The 15,597-nt window shown below is 32.8% G+C and overlaps 1 protein-coding gene across 1 annotated transcript; it reads right to left on the reverse strand.

The window, feature by feature from the left end:
- Positions 1–13,052: 13,052 nt before the first annotated feature.
- On the reverse strand, positions 13,053–13,976 carry LOC139436695 (olfactory receptor 14I1-like). Its single transcript, XM_071208656.1, has one exon. It carries the CDS (start codon positions 13,974–13,976, stop codon positions 13,053–13,055), a length of 924 nt encoding a protein of 307 aa, XP_071064757.1.
- Positions 13,977–15,597: the final 1,621 nt, after the last annotated feature.

Raw genomic sequence — 15,597 nt, forward strand, 5'->3', positions numbered from 1 at the left:
TTTGTGCTTAAAGTGAAATAAGATTTGTTGGGTTTTCTCGTTCTGTCTCTAATTTGCTGGACTTGTTAATAACCCAACCACTGCCACATTTCCCTGGTTTGTTACATAGAATTTTTAGTTTTTCTAAAACCTTTGAGGAACATACATTCTCAATCAAATATAATCAATCTTTTTCATTGAAATTTGTGGTTTCCTAGGCTGGTATTGTGAAGGTATTAGCCCTTATGGTTTTGGCTTTCATAATGTTGCCCTTATACTAAATCATTTGTGCAGTATGAAAGGCAGGAATAAAATTTCATGTTATTGTCAATGAGTATCAAACTGCCAAATCACCATTAACTGAAAGTCCATATACAGTCACAAAATATTTTTATCATATATTATGTTCCTAAATGAGCATTTCTGTAGCTGTCAACTTTAAACTGTTGCATCGATTTCTTTATTTCTTCACTCATGACACTTATATGCAAATGACTTTAAAGGAAATTGTATTACAGAAATGTTAAGGAATTTAGGTAACAAATATTGATGTTATTAGAATTCATACATTTCTGGAGTTATGGCCAGTGACTATTTTAGCAGTAACTTCAAGGAAATAAATAAACACTAGTGGATGTTAATTACTTTGTTGTAGAAAGCTTCAACACTCTAAATTTACTCAATAGTCATCAGGGTACTCCAGCTATATATTCTTAATTGGCTATATTCCAATCTGTTATATTCTAAATCACATTTAAAATTCAATGTGTAATTATAAAAATAGTGTTAATATAAATACCTGAGGATAATGGAGTTGTATCATGTTTCTCTCTCTGATTGTGAGTTTAAAAGCCAACATATGATCCTCCTTTATTTCCAGTCTCTCCCAGTTAGAATGTGAATTCCAGGGGAGCAAGGATTGTGCCTCTCCTGTTCCCTGAAGTGTCTGCAGTGTTCAATCAATGTTTGTTGATTGAACAGATGCCTACCGTTCTGAGGCTTCCATGCCTGTTTTGGCTGAGAACCAATTCTAGAAGCGGCCCAATGGGTGGATGAATGTGGCTTCACATATTGTCCCAAGCCCAAAGTAGCATTAAAAAAAATTTTTTTTCCCCCTCTGGTTACATTTTAGAAGAAATAAAAAAACAACAACAACAACAACAACAACAAAAAAAAGCCAACATATGAGAACAGCTTTATAACATCTTTTGATTCTGCAATGAGAACAAGTAATATTTCAAATGCACACTACTCCATTAACATGAGCATAGAAATTGGATAATATGTGGGCATGGAATGTGTTTTCTTTTTCTTACTATAACATAAACTAGCCTTAGTTTGCTAATACAATATCAAATGATTTTCCAAAGCAGCTGTAGCAAGTTAATATTTCCAAATATTCTTTGTTTCAAATTCTTAGTAATAACTGACAAATTCAAATACATTTTTTTCAAACTGCTGAATATGTGGTAGTTACATATGTATACACTTATTTTCCTTCACAAATGATGTCAAATATACTGCCATCTGTAAAACATGATAACTATCTCAATCTTCTTAAAACTTTCTTTCTAGGCCTGAGAAGTTACTTATGTTTTAAGTGGTTTATTGTATTTAATTCTGTGGTCATTTCTTAGTTCTAGAGAGAGAGGACAAAACATTTATTTCAATCAAATTCACAAATATTTCCATTCTGTGCATTTTTGTATCCTTTCCTCTTCTTCCTCCTCCTCCCCTTCTCCTTCTTCTCAACCTCCTCCTTCTTCTTAAACATTATTACAAGTTTCTGAAGCCCACTTGAAAATTATTTTAGGATTGATTTCCTCACTTCATTGTTTAATCAGCTTTGAGTTGGTTTTCATTTGGTTAAGTAATAACAATATTATTCTAATTGCATTTCTTTGTTGCACCTGCCATCTGTTGACTATTCATATATATAACCTCAATTCTGTTGCATTTTTTGTCATTTTTTGCCCTTATGCCACAATGTTTACTTACTACTGCTTTATAAATTTACTTGATATCTGTTTAGGAAATCCTTTTAGCTTTTTATTTCCTGAAAGCATTTATGCTATTTGGATTTCATGTGAATTTTAAGACCAATTTGTCAGTTTCCACAGTAGGGGTTTATCTTCAGGTGTCATTCAATCAATGAACATAATTGACACTGTTATAATATTGAGTTTTCCAAACCACATACATGGTCTGTCTCAATTTATTTAGTTATTTCATAGATCTCACTGAAACTTTTATTTTTTCCATAAGATATGGTAAATCTTTGCTACTTTATATTTCATTCTACTGTGAATTGTTTCTTTTAAACGTTGATTTCCTATTTATGCTTTTCTTTCTTATAAATATTGTTTTTCTTCATTGATATGTTGAATCCAATTGATTTCTCAAATTTGTTTCAAACAAGATTCTCAATGTATTTGCACAGGTGTTTTTTTTTTAACTTTCTCAAACAAAATTATATAAATTGTAAATAAAAGTGTTGTTTCTATTCACATATACTTTATTTTCCCTTTCTTGGTTCACTATGCTGCCTAATAAAATTGGTGAGAGTGGTCTTATCTGTCTGGTTCTCTGTGAGTGAACTTTTCTCTCATATATATTTTAAGTTATATGATGCTTGACTTAAGAAAATTTCCTAATAGTTACTTTTCCTCAGATTCAAAATATTCCTTTATAATATTCAATAACAGCTTTTATCCTAAATTTGTGTTTTAGGAACAGAAATGATTTCTGAGAACAAGGAATGGCCCTATGATATTTCTCCTTTAAAATATGCTGTTATAAGGAATTACTATTATTTAATGTTAAACCACATGTTTTTGTACATCAATACATCTTGGTAATTATGTATATATAACATTTCTTAATTCTAAAATTTTAGAACTTTTACATGCATGCTATTTTTAAAATAGCTTCTTTCTTAAAAGTCAATTTTTATTATTTCCTTTTTTTTTCCAGAAATCTTCAACTCCCAGCTTCATAACTGAATTTTCTGATTTTGACTCTTACACAATATGGCTTCTATTTACATTCTTTTTTTTTTTTTTCACTTCACTTTTGATGTGGATCTCATAGTTGCTTCTTTCATGTAGTGTTCTAAGTGGGCATTCCATCTGACATTTCCGACTTTTTGTTCCTCATATCTGATTCGTTTTTTCCTGATTAATATTAAGAATATAGTTTTTAATTTTTTGGTGTTGCAATTTAAAAAGAGATGTCCTTTTTACAAATATAAAGTTAAAGCTTATTTGTAATAATAATTCCCCATTTATGTTTCCTCATTTTTAGCAGATGTCGGGAATCCTATTTCAAGTTTTCTTTTTCACATCTCTATTCTATTCTATTTTTCAATAGTTACGTTTTTATATCTTTAGTTCAGAAAATTTTCTCTGAAAATTTTAGAGAAAAAAATTTTTATATTTGTAAACCATCATGATTTTAAAAACTGAAAACTTTATTTCTTTATACACCATTTTTAGTTTATTGAATTAAGGTACTTTAATTTTAATTTTAATGAACAGTTTCATTAAATATTAATTTTAGCGAACACCTGCATTTCAATGACCATGACTTTTCATTTTTATATGCAAAGGTGTAGATGTGTTTGCATATGTGCATATATCATAGCCTGGTGGTCCTAAAAGGACTTCTCTTGCATAGGAAAAAATAGTTCTGTGATTCTGGTTTTCCCCTCATTTGCTGTTTTCAAAGGAACTTATGATGGGAGCGATATTACATATGAAGCCTATAAAATGTCAAAATTGAGTTGAGGGAAAGGGGGAGAGAGCATCAGAGATTCCCATAAATTCCAAGTGTTAAAGAATCATTTATAACTACTCACAAAGCTGTTAGCATTCTTATTACTTATTTCAGTCTCTTTAGGGTAATGTCTGATGCTCTTGGATTGTGAATGCCTGCCTGATGGCATATGCAGATATGAGGAGTTGTCCTGCAATAAATTTTTCCATGATTCTATATTCATGTTTTGAATCAATTCTGTCCACACCTCTGTCTAGAATTACAGACTCACCTTTACACACACACATATATATATGTTCTACCTCTTGAGGATATTTTTAATTTTTTCATAATTACATGGGTTTATCCATATATTACAATAAGATAGAAAAAAAAACTACTTCCAAAAGGCTATAACCATATACACATAGAAACACATAAACACAAAACCACTATTAGATACAATATATAGAGATATGTTGGATAAAAACATAGATTGATAGATAGGTAGATAGATAGATAAATAGATAGAGAGAGAGAGAGATATACTAAGGATAATATTTTCCAAATTAGATTTATACACTTAGAATATCTGGCATTGAACTGAGTATGAAATTAAAATTTATTATCCTGAATTAATGTTATGAACTTCTTAAAATCAGGAATATAGCAAATAACAAAGTTGGATGAGTGCTAAACATGCAGAAATTTGAAACCCATAGATAATTTTTCCAGACTAATCTTACAAAATTAGAAAGATATGAAATTAATAAGTAAAATTATTTTGTAACTAATTAATGTGCTATCCTTAGGTTTATATTAAAATAAAATATTCATACTTAAATATGTTGTTTTGTATTCACACAATTAATATTATTTTCTACTTCAGAAATATTGCCATGGATATTGCTGAACAATTAGTGCATAAAAAGCTATGGATAAGAAGATTACTGTTAAATGATGACCATCACTCTGTGACCGGCTAAAATTTAAGAATATTCTATTTTCATTTCAGACTTCAGAAAATATAATTTTTCCTCAATTTTATTATATTCCTCTCTCTGGTATTTATGGTATAATTGCATTGTACAACATTTTCAAATTATATTCTCAAGTGAATAATTTGGCAAATAATTATATACTTTTCAAATAAAACTAATGTAAGGTCTATTATTGGTGAGATTATATAATGTATTAATAGTAAATATTTTTTCTTTTCCTTCAGAATAAATTTTACTTTCTAAACTTGTTTTCCAATAGCTCTGAGGAAGATATTTTAAAATATTTTATTTTTTGAGGAGAAATTTCACTTCCTTATGCATGTTTTCTCACATATAATTTTCACTTTTATATTTTAACTAGCAATATAAGGAATTTCTTGTTTATAAAATTCAGAATCACAGAAATTATAAATATAAAGTGGATATGACTTTTCTTTCAAATGTTGTTTTCCATGAATTGTAAAGTTCATTTCAATAATTTTTAAACATATAGTAAAGCTGAAATAATTATACTTGAATACATATAAATCAATTTTTAGCTTGAGCATTGTGTTCATTCATTTTGCTTTAATTATTTTACTGTATATCATTTTATATAGCAATCATGTTTTTCAAGACAATTGTTTATGTTTTGTTTTATATTTTTAATTTCTTTTATATCAAAGTTACAAACATGAGTTATCTTCACCAGGATACACATCAGGATATAGATAATAAAATGAAGTTAATTTTTTGAGTAGGGTGCCCTTTGTAATTGACATAATTTTAAAACTCTTGAATGCACAATAATTAAGTTAATATAATCCAATGGAATTCAATATAAAACCCTTGTAACACAAACATGTAAAAATGTTTGGTATAGTACTATCAAATCAGAGTTTTCCTTTGTCCCTTAATGGTATATCCATATTTTCTCACCCAGTTCCAAAAGACAACTTCAATTCTATTTATTTAATCCCTTATTTTACCATTTTGCTGTTCAATAACTTGATATTACTTTTATCATGCAATGTTAAACCTATTGTTTAAGGCTATTTTTCCCAAACTTGAATATTTTTGAGGGTCTTCCATGTAATTGGGTGCAGGAGTATTCTGTTTCTTTAAAATTGGTGTAATATTTGAGTTGATAAAAATGTTACATTTTCTTTAATAATTTTTGTTTGATGGACACCTGTGTCAATATTAATTTTTAGTTACTAATAAAGGTGTGTGAACATTCTTGAACAAGTTTCTTTGGATATAGATTTCCCTTCATTTTAGGTAAAAAATGAACAGTTAATCTTCACGCTAATAGGATTGACTATAATTATTTTTATAGGAAACAGCTTGATTTTTGCAATAAAGTTTATAGCATTTCATGTTACCAAAAAATTCATGAGGGATTAGGTTCTGCAGTCTCATTATCTTACTTTGGTGTTGTCAGATTAATTTAAAATTCTAGAGGTGTTTAATAAAATATCATTGAATTTTAAATTACCGTATCTCTTGAGAATATACTTAGATAGATGACATACTGAATCATTAAATGTTCTCCATAAATTTAGAAGGACTTTTTTACACAAAATGTGTTCTCTGACTGCGGCGGCTTGCTTGGTCGGTAGAGGTGGGGTCTGGCTGCGGATGAGGGGTCGGTCCAGCTCTGGACGAGGGGTTGGTCCCGCTCGGGATGAGGGGTCGGTCCCACTTGGGACGAGGGGTCGGTCCGGCAGCAGACGAGGGATCGGTCTCACAGGGGTTGCGCGGTTCGGCTGATGGGGTCGCCCGGCGAAGCCAGCGACGAAGGGGTCGCCCGGAGAAGCAGGCAACGAACTGGGGACAAGGGAGGCCAGGCCCTTGTCGGGGGCTCTCAGGACTGGAGGGCGCACGGCAGAAGAACTACCGCGGAGACAAGGTAAACACTCAAGTCCACTTTATTGAGGGAGAGGCAACAGTTTTATAGGGGCTGGGGAAGGATGATTGGTCGAAGCCACGCCCTGTTCTGATTGGTTGCCGGCAAAAGGTCAGTGGGCGGTACTGGATGGGGGAGGGGTGGTGGTTAGGGATTGGCTGTCGCTGATGCTGGGGGAAGGGGCAGGGTTTAGGGATTGGTGGCTGCTGTTGCTGGGGTGGAGGGCAGACTGGAGTTTCCCGCCCACGCCTGGCTGTTGCTGCTGTCGGGGGGGAGGGAAAAGGGCAGACTGGATTTTTCTGCCCACGCCTGGCTGTTGCTGCTGTCGGGGGAGAGGAAAAGGGCAGACTGGATTTCTCCGCCCACGCCTGGCTGTTGCTGCTGTCGGGGGAGGGGAAAAGGGCAGACTGGAATTTTCCATCCTGCGCCTGCGCAGGGAGAAAGAAGAAGAAGGGTGCCGCCCCACAGGCATCGTGTGGCGCCATCCGGGAGGAGGGGCGGCCGCGGAAGCATGGCTGCCGAGAAGGGGAGACCCGAGGGCACTCTGCGCCCATGCCGAGCTTCCTTCAGGGGTGGCGCTGAGTCTGACCAGCCACCCTAGCCTACTGCGGCTGCTCCCCCGCCAGGCCAGCAAACCACACTTCAGCCCGAGGGGTGACCGCATCTTACAACAAAACATTTCAATTAGATATCAACACAAGCTAGTATTTTGAATATTTAAAAAGTTAAATTTGTATAGTATGTTATTCAAAGAAAATTAGAAGGTATGTTTACATATATATTAAATTGAATTTTAAAGAAATTATGATATATAAAATTTGGTGGAATGAAAGTAAAGCAGTTCTTGGAGAAATGTTTTAAATTGTATTAGTAACAGAAAAGACAAAAGGTTTAAATACAATGACCAACATTTCCACTCACCAGATAAAGAAGATTAAAGTGATACTCCAATATGTACGAGGAAGAAAATAGTAAAAGAAAAGACTGGCAACCAATAATATAGAAACTAGAGAAACTGCAGGAAAATGTGACAAAAAATATGTTTTCTTTGAAAATATATAACATATTTTGCTTAACTTCAACCTAGATTTCTCAGGAACAGAAGAAATTATACACATTTTTCCAGTATCAGGAATTAAATATGGATTGTTACTGGCAGAAATTGTACAATTTTTTCCACCTTTTTCTCTTCTTGCTTTTCTTCCTTTTCCTTGTCCTCCTTCTCCCCCATCTCATTACAAATGACTCTTTCATGCTTTAAAGTCCTGAAGACATCTCACAATTTACTATGTTATGTTTTGCCAAATGTTATTTAATGAATTTCTTTATTTTGTGTAAATTGTTAGAAAGGAATTAAATGAAAAATTTTATAACTCAATAATTCTGATAATATTGCTGAAATATACATGATATTCCCAGCGCAGTACCTAAGTCTATATGTCACTTTTCATTTTTACTGTGTATTCTTTATTCTTTTGCATTGTTCTCTTCCCTTTTTTTCCCCCATGCCCCAGAGATTTCTTATTATTCTTTTATATCAAGACTTGTCTCTTCAAAAAATTCTTCTGACATTGTCCTCCTATGTAGTGGTTACTGTTAGGTAGATTTCATACGAATTTTAAGATCAATTTATTAATTTCCCGTGAGGAAATGTCATTAGAATTTTTACAAGGTGCTGGGGGTTGAACCCAGTCCTCCTACATTGGAAGCAGGCTCTCAACCACTGAGCTACATCTGCTTTCCTCTGCTGGGATTTTTATTCAGGTGTCATATAAAGATAATGGATAGGTTAAAACATTGAGTCTACCTATCTATAAATATAAATCTCCATTAATTTAGTTTTTAAATATCTCCTAAAGATTTTTAAAATTTTCTTCACAAGTTCCAGTATATCTATACTTTGCATCTATTTGTTCATAGATAGCTAAAATATCCATAAGATTTCATCCTATTAATTTTGTTACATTTAAGTTTTCATTTTATATCTTTTGTCCTTATTTTATATATGTTTGATATTTCTTTGTTGATTTTATTTACTCAAATGCTTTCTCAAAACCTTTTCCAATATATTTTCATATCATCTATGAAGAATTTTTATCACTCTTAATGAGAATTGTACACATGCTATTTGCTGTTGTTTTAATTGTTTTTAAACTCTCATACATTTCTCTTTCCTTTTCTTGCCTCATTTAATTGCTTGAAAAATGTCATAGGGCTGGGATTATTTTTCACCTGGTTCCATAAATAAGGATGCTTATATTAGGCATATATTACCTTCTCTGAAGTTCAACATAAGATAATTCATTTTTAGTATTACTTTTTTCAGAGTAAGGATTTTTAACTTGTTTTAGTTGCTAAATACAAATGAACATTTTATCATAACAAAAGTATTTTCTGCCTCCAAGCAATGATCTTATAATACCTTCCCTTAATTTTTAAAATTTATTTGATTTTAAAATTTCAAACCACAAATATTTCTGTGATAAATGTAACTCGTTCAATATATAGCATCTCTTTTATATCACCAATGTTTTTGCAGAAATTTAACTTATATGCTAACTTACTTAAAATGCCTAATTTATTGAACAAACCTTCATCAATCAAAATCCTTTATCAGACAATCTTTGTGTCAGCATCCTATTCTCCTTTGTTAATTTCTGTTTGTGTGGGAAGCAGACTTGGCCCAGTGGATAGGGCATCTCTCTATGACATGGGAGGTCCATGGTTCAAACCCTGGGAGCTGGTCCATGCGCAGTGCTAATGTACGCAAGGACTGCCCAGCCATGCAGTGGTGTCCCCCATGTAGGGGAGCCCCACATGCAAGGAGTGCACCCCATAAGAAGAGCTGCCCAGCATGAAAGAAAGTGCAGCCTGCCCAGGAATGGTGCCGCACACATGGAGAGCTGACCTAACAAGATGATGCAACAAAAAGAAACACAGATTCCCATGCCACTGACAACAACAGAAGTGGACAAAAAGAACAACATGCAGCAAATGGACACAGAGAACAGACAACTGGGGAAGGGTGGAAGAGGAGAGAAATAAATAAAATAAAAATAAATCTTTAAAAAAAATTTCTGTTTGTGAACATAATATGCCCTATGCACCACAGTCATGCCAATACCTCCCTTTAATATTCTTTTGAGGTGGAATTCTCATGGTTACTTCATACATGTATGTAGTACCCTAAAAATCATAGTCAGTATTAAATAGTCTTATAAACTACTTGATATTTCTGATTTTTTGGTCCTCCTAATCTCATTCATATTTTCCTGATAAAGATTCTCTCTTTAAGAAATCACATGCTTTTTTTGCTTTTAAATATTATAACTAAGTACATAAAATGTTAATCCCCTGTATCTCATTTTTCAAAAATGATATTCCTAAGTAATAATTATTTTGTAACATTTCCTCTAGTTATATGTTTTCTTGTTTCCATATATTAGTACTACTAGATCAATCATCTTTGTCATTAATCTATTGCTTTATCCTTTGTAAATGGTTATGCTTGATACATCTTTAGATTAAGTATTTTCTTTTCTTTATTTTTAAAAAAGCTTTAGATTAAATAAATGTTACATAAATAAGGGATTCCCAGTTAATTCCTCCATTTACATCTCGCATTATTGTATTACATTTGTTACAATTGTTGAATGTATATTGAGGCATTGCTATTAAGCACGGCCTGTAGTATAAATTATGGCTCACAACTTACAGAGTGCAATTTTATAGGTTTTGACAAGTTATATAATGGTAAGCATGGTCAGCAGTGTAGGAATATGAGGGTGAGAAGGATGGGAAGGTTGGAATGGATTACCTATGAAACTGAAGGGAAGACAAGTTTAAGTTTCATATACAATAATTTCTTCTTTTCTTTTTGATTTTTCAATATATCTAAGGTCTCAGAATTTATTGTTCTCCCATTATTCCTTTAATTCAACCCTGTTTAACCATCACATATTTGTTTGTATATGCACACACATGATAGATACACACATACATACATGTGGATGATTTTTATATCTTATCACCAATATCCCTCTGAGTTTATTGAACTGGTGTAATTAATAATACCATTTTATTTTCTATGTAAAACCCTGCCTCATTAATGCATTAAGTTGTATAAATGGCTTTCTTTTGTGTGTGTATATTTGTATATATAATGATCCTAAACACTATTTTCTTATATAGAAGGGCTAACCTGTGATTATGGGTTTCCTGTGATTGTTGGTATTATAAAAGAACTCATATCTTCAGCAATGTTACAAATGGAAAGGGTGAAAGGCAGGTAAGTGTGGAGACAACATTTGAAATTCTAGAGTTGCACAGAAAAATATCATAATGATTTTAATTACTATTTCCCTTAAGAATATACCAAGATGGATGATACATTACTGTTGAGTCACTAAACCAGACTTCATGAAATTAGAAACCTTCATTATACAATAAACATACTCTACCACAATGGATGAAATTAAGTTTTAACAATTAAAATATTAGAAATTAAACACCATTTAAATAATCTATGAATAAAAAGAAATCACATGGAGAATTTTAAAAAATATTTTAAATTGAATACTAAAGAAAATGCAAAATATAAAAAAATGGAATAGAAATAAAGTGGGCTATATAGAGAAATTTAAAAATGGGAAGTGATTATATTAGGAAAAATAAAAGCTAAAAATAATAAACCTACGTTTTCAATTCAAGAAGACAGGAAAATAAATGCAAAGTGATCCAAAATTAAGAGGAAGGGGAAAAGAGTAGAAATCAATGATAGCAAAATAGTGTAACAAAAGAAAATTGTGTCTCAAGCAAAAATGTTTATTTGTAAAGAATATAAAGCTAATATATAACAACCTAGATTTCTCAGAAATAAAAGAGAAAGAAAGCAATTGCCCATAACAAAAATATACCAGGGTTTTATTGATAGTGTGACATTCTTTTCATAAAAATGAGTAAAACAGTTTCCACATTGAGAGAATACATTTTTATATTTATCTGGATGGAAAAGTGTATCATATAAAATAAGCACTATCTAATATTCTTCAAAATCCAATTCCACTTGTTACATCTCACACCACTTTATTTCTATTTATTCTTTACCATAAGAAAAGATTAAGTGAATCAAATATGATATGTTCCTATAAATCCAGCTCACAGGCAGAGAAAAAAGCTTACAATAGATATGCTGTGTTGAGAGTTAGCTATTTATAGTCCACATTTCAATGAGGGAAGCTAATTTAATGGGTATCTCCATTTTGGATCTATTTTGAGTCCTTAATTCTGAAGTTGTGCTTCAATTTTTTTTTATTGACTTTGTAATAATATTACATTAAAAATATATATGTGAGGTCCCATTCAACCCCACCCCCCCACCCCCCTTTCCCCCCCCAACACTCGTTCCCATCATCATGACACATCCATTGGATTTGGTAAGTACATCTTTGGGCACCTCTGCACCTCATAGACAATGGTCCACATCATGGCCCATACTCTCCTCCATTCCATCCAGTGGGCCCTGTGAGGATTTACAATGTCCGGTGATTACCTCTGAAGCACCATCCAGGGCAGCTCCATGTCCCAAAGACGCCTCCACCTCTCATCTCTTCCTGCCTTTCCCCATACCCATCGTCCACCATGTCCACTTTTCCCAATCCAATGCCACCTCTTCTATGTGGACATTGGATTGGTTGTGTCCATTGCCCCTCTATGTCAAGAGGAGGCTCAGATTCCACATGGATGCTGGATGCAATCCTCCCATTTTCAGTTGTAATCACTCTAGGCTCCATGGTGTGGTGGTTGTCCTTCTTCAACTCCATCTTAGCTGAGTGTGGTAAGTCCAATAAATCAGATTGTAGGTGCTGGAGTCTGTTGAGGCTCAGGACCTGGCTATCACATTGTCAGTCCAGAGATTCAAATCCCCTAAATATATCTTAAACCCCAACATTAACTTGTGCTTCAATTATAATCACTTTATTATTTGGAGCAGACATTTGTAGGAAGGTGAATGCAAAAAGAGCAATTTGAATTGAATTCTCCAATTCAAAATGATCAATATACTTCTATGTAGTAGGATCCTGTACCATAAAGTTTTCGGGAATGTGGACACACGTTAAGATAGCCATCCATGGTCTTTTCCATATGATAAAGTTCTTTGCTTTTACCTAAAAATCATCCTAATATCCAAAATAATAAAAATGTTGGGAATATTTTCCTGAAGAATATGTGAATTATGTAAGTGCATGGATTTGAGAAGTTAGAGCACAGTTGCATAGATCACTATCATTTATATCAACAACAAAAGGTTATGCAGAACAAGTTTTGAGTATCTAATAGGAATATATACAAGTCTAAGAACATATTTCAATTGTAAATTAACACCATTCCACTATTTTTCAGAATTTTAAAATTTGGATAAAACTGCTCAGTTAAAAATATCTGTGGAACATTCTGTGCAGAGCAGTTTTAATCTCTCTGTTCCGCAGGCTGTAGATGATGGGGTTTATAAATGGGGGTACCATGGAGTACAGCATGGCCATGAGAAGATTACTGAGTGATGCTTTATTTTCAACAGGACTAAAGGCAGCAATCAACCCAGAAAATATAAAGAAAATGAGAATAGCCAGTTGTGGGGTACAGGTGGATAAGGCTTTGTTACGGGCTTCTACAGAATGCATCCTAAGCACCATTGTAAAAATTTCAATATAGGACTTAAACAAAAAAGCAGAACATACTAAAATAATACAGGCACTTAGAGCTAAGACCATAAACTCAGAAAATTGAACATCTGGAGATGAGATCCTTATAATTTGAGGTATATCACAGAAATATTGATGGATCACATTGGACTCTGTGAAGGGAAATCTGAATATGGTGCCCGTGTGGCTGGCAGAATAGATCAACCCACTTGCCCATGAGCCACCAGCTGCCTCTTTGCACAGACGTGGGGTGATGGTGAGCCCATAGTGCAGAGGGTGGCAAATGGCAACATAGCGGTCATAGGACATCACCACAAGAAAGGAAAATTCTGTGGCTACAAGCATGATAGACATGAAAACCTGAGCAGCACATGCTGGGAGAGAAATCAGTTTACAGTCTGACAGAGAATTCACAATCATTTTGGGAAGAGTAACTGAAATACAGCTAAGGTCTATGAGGGATAAATTGCCTAGAAAGAAGTACATTGGAGAGTACAGACGTGGGTCAGTTACAATGACAGTAACAGTTAGAAGATTCCCAGTCAGGGCTCCCAGATAAATCACTAAGAAAAGCAGACCTTGTAGGATTTGGAGCTCTCGGGAGGTTGAGATATCCATAAGGTGGAATTCGGTGAAGGTAGTTAGATTGCCCATTTCTACTAAAATGTTGCTATTTCCCTGTAGTCAAAATATAAAGCTTATAAGAATCAACTAAAATAAAATGGAGAGAGTACACATTACCCAGAAACACAATGCTACCTCTAGTATCAATGAACATTGATGTTTTGAGCAGCTTAGTTTAGAGGACATGGGCCTATGAGAGTATTTTGAGGTCAATGAACATACATATTTCCACTTACATTTTCTTTCTTTACTCTAACATGTTAATGTCAACATTCATTGGATTGTATAGACTACATATATCAAATTATGTAAAATTAAATCAAGGCCCATAAATTTTTCAGTTATGAGTCCTAATTACAGTATTTTAGAAAACTATCTTTTCAAATTCTTCCAGGAGACAGTCAATGATTATTTTTCCATTTTATCCATGAACAAATTTTAATTCTGTATATGATTTGTAAGAAAGCCAGTGCTATTAGCCCTTTTATTTTTACACTGAACAACTATTCTTCCATATATCAGGTGACTAATGAAGATATCAGTTAATTGCTAATATCTTCTCATATTTGGCTATATGAATAACCATTGATTTCTGGAACATAATTAATGAAGTCTTCTGAGGTTCTTCTCAGAATTGTTTTAATCCGGAAGACAACAGATGGATTATGCCTAATCTTTCTTTCTTCCTTTGATATTTTCATCCTTTGCACTCTTTCATTCTTTGAGTAATTTCTGTCATCTTTTTCAGCAATATTAAAAAATATAAATTGTATTGAGATTCTAATTGATTTCAATTTCCCATTGCAGGCTTTGCCAAATTTTCCTTGCTGTCTCTCTCAGTCGCCACTTCACCTGTATACAGTATTTAAGAAAAGCATCCCACATAACATTATTCTTCCTCAAAGCACCTTTCCTTCCATCAGCATGAATTCCAGTATTTAATGAACTGATTTTCTGTGCAGATATATTACCAAAAATGTTTTTCTAGATTTTACAGATATCTGTTTATTCAAAATAGCTATTGTTACCACAAATAGTTTCTTTTTGTGTGACAAAGTTTATCAAATCTTACAGAAATCCTATTTCAGTCTACTAATATTTAATATTATATTTATAATAATTAAATGGAGTCATAAATATAAAATGTGTGAAATATAATTTTAAAAGTAATTCTCTTTTATGTATTATTATGTTTGTAATTTCAAAGCTGCATATAATTTGAATAACATTTTTGTGTAATAATATTAATGGAATTGGTTTATTTTCATTGATTGCACTCATATAAATTTATAGCATTTTTGCAAAATATTTTTCTTATTATTTTACTATAGTAATCATTTCCATTATGCATGTTTCTTTTTTTAGTGAACCGATAAAACACTATCTAGATTACATTTGAAAAGTATGTAAAATACTGCTTTTTCAGTGTTATTTACTTATATTGACTTAAAATCAACATTGTATCTTGATTAGTTTTGGAAACTAAGTAAAATGCATGATAATTCAATGATACGAACTTATATTTCCTTACAATCAATGTTTTCCATTTGTTCGGTAAAATTCTCCTTTCCCTAGCCTAAATTTACCGTAAGTCTTCTATTTTGGAGTGCATAAATGATAGCCTTAGGCATAAGAGTGAGAAAGTTCATGG

This window comes from Dasypus novemcinctus, chromosome 16, assembly GCF_030445035.2.
Source record: "Dasypus novemcinctus isolate mDasNov1 chromosome 16, mDasNov1.1.hap2, whole genome shotgun sequence".
Taxonomy (NCBI): domain Eukaryota; kingdom Metazoa; phylum Chordata; class Mammalia; order Cingulata; family Dasypodidae; genus Dasypus; species Dasypus novemcinctus.

Excerpts from the sequence above, each read along its gene's own strand:
- LOC139436695 (XM_071208656.1), bottom strand. The coding sequence starts at position 13,976 with ATGGGCAATCTAACTACCTTCACCGAATTCCACCTTATGGATATCTCA.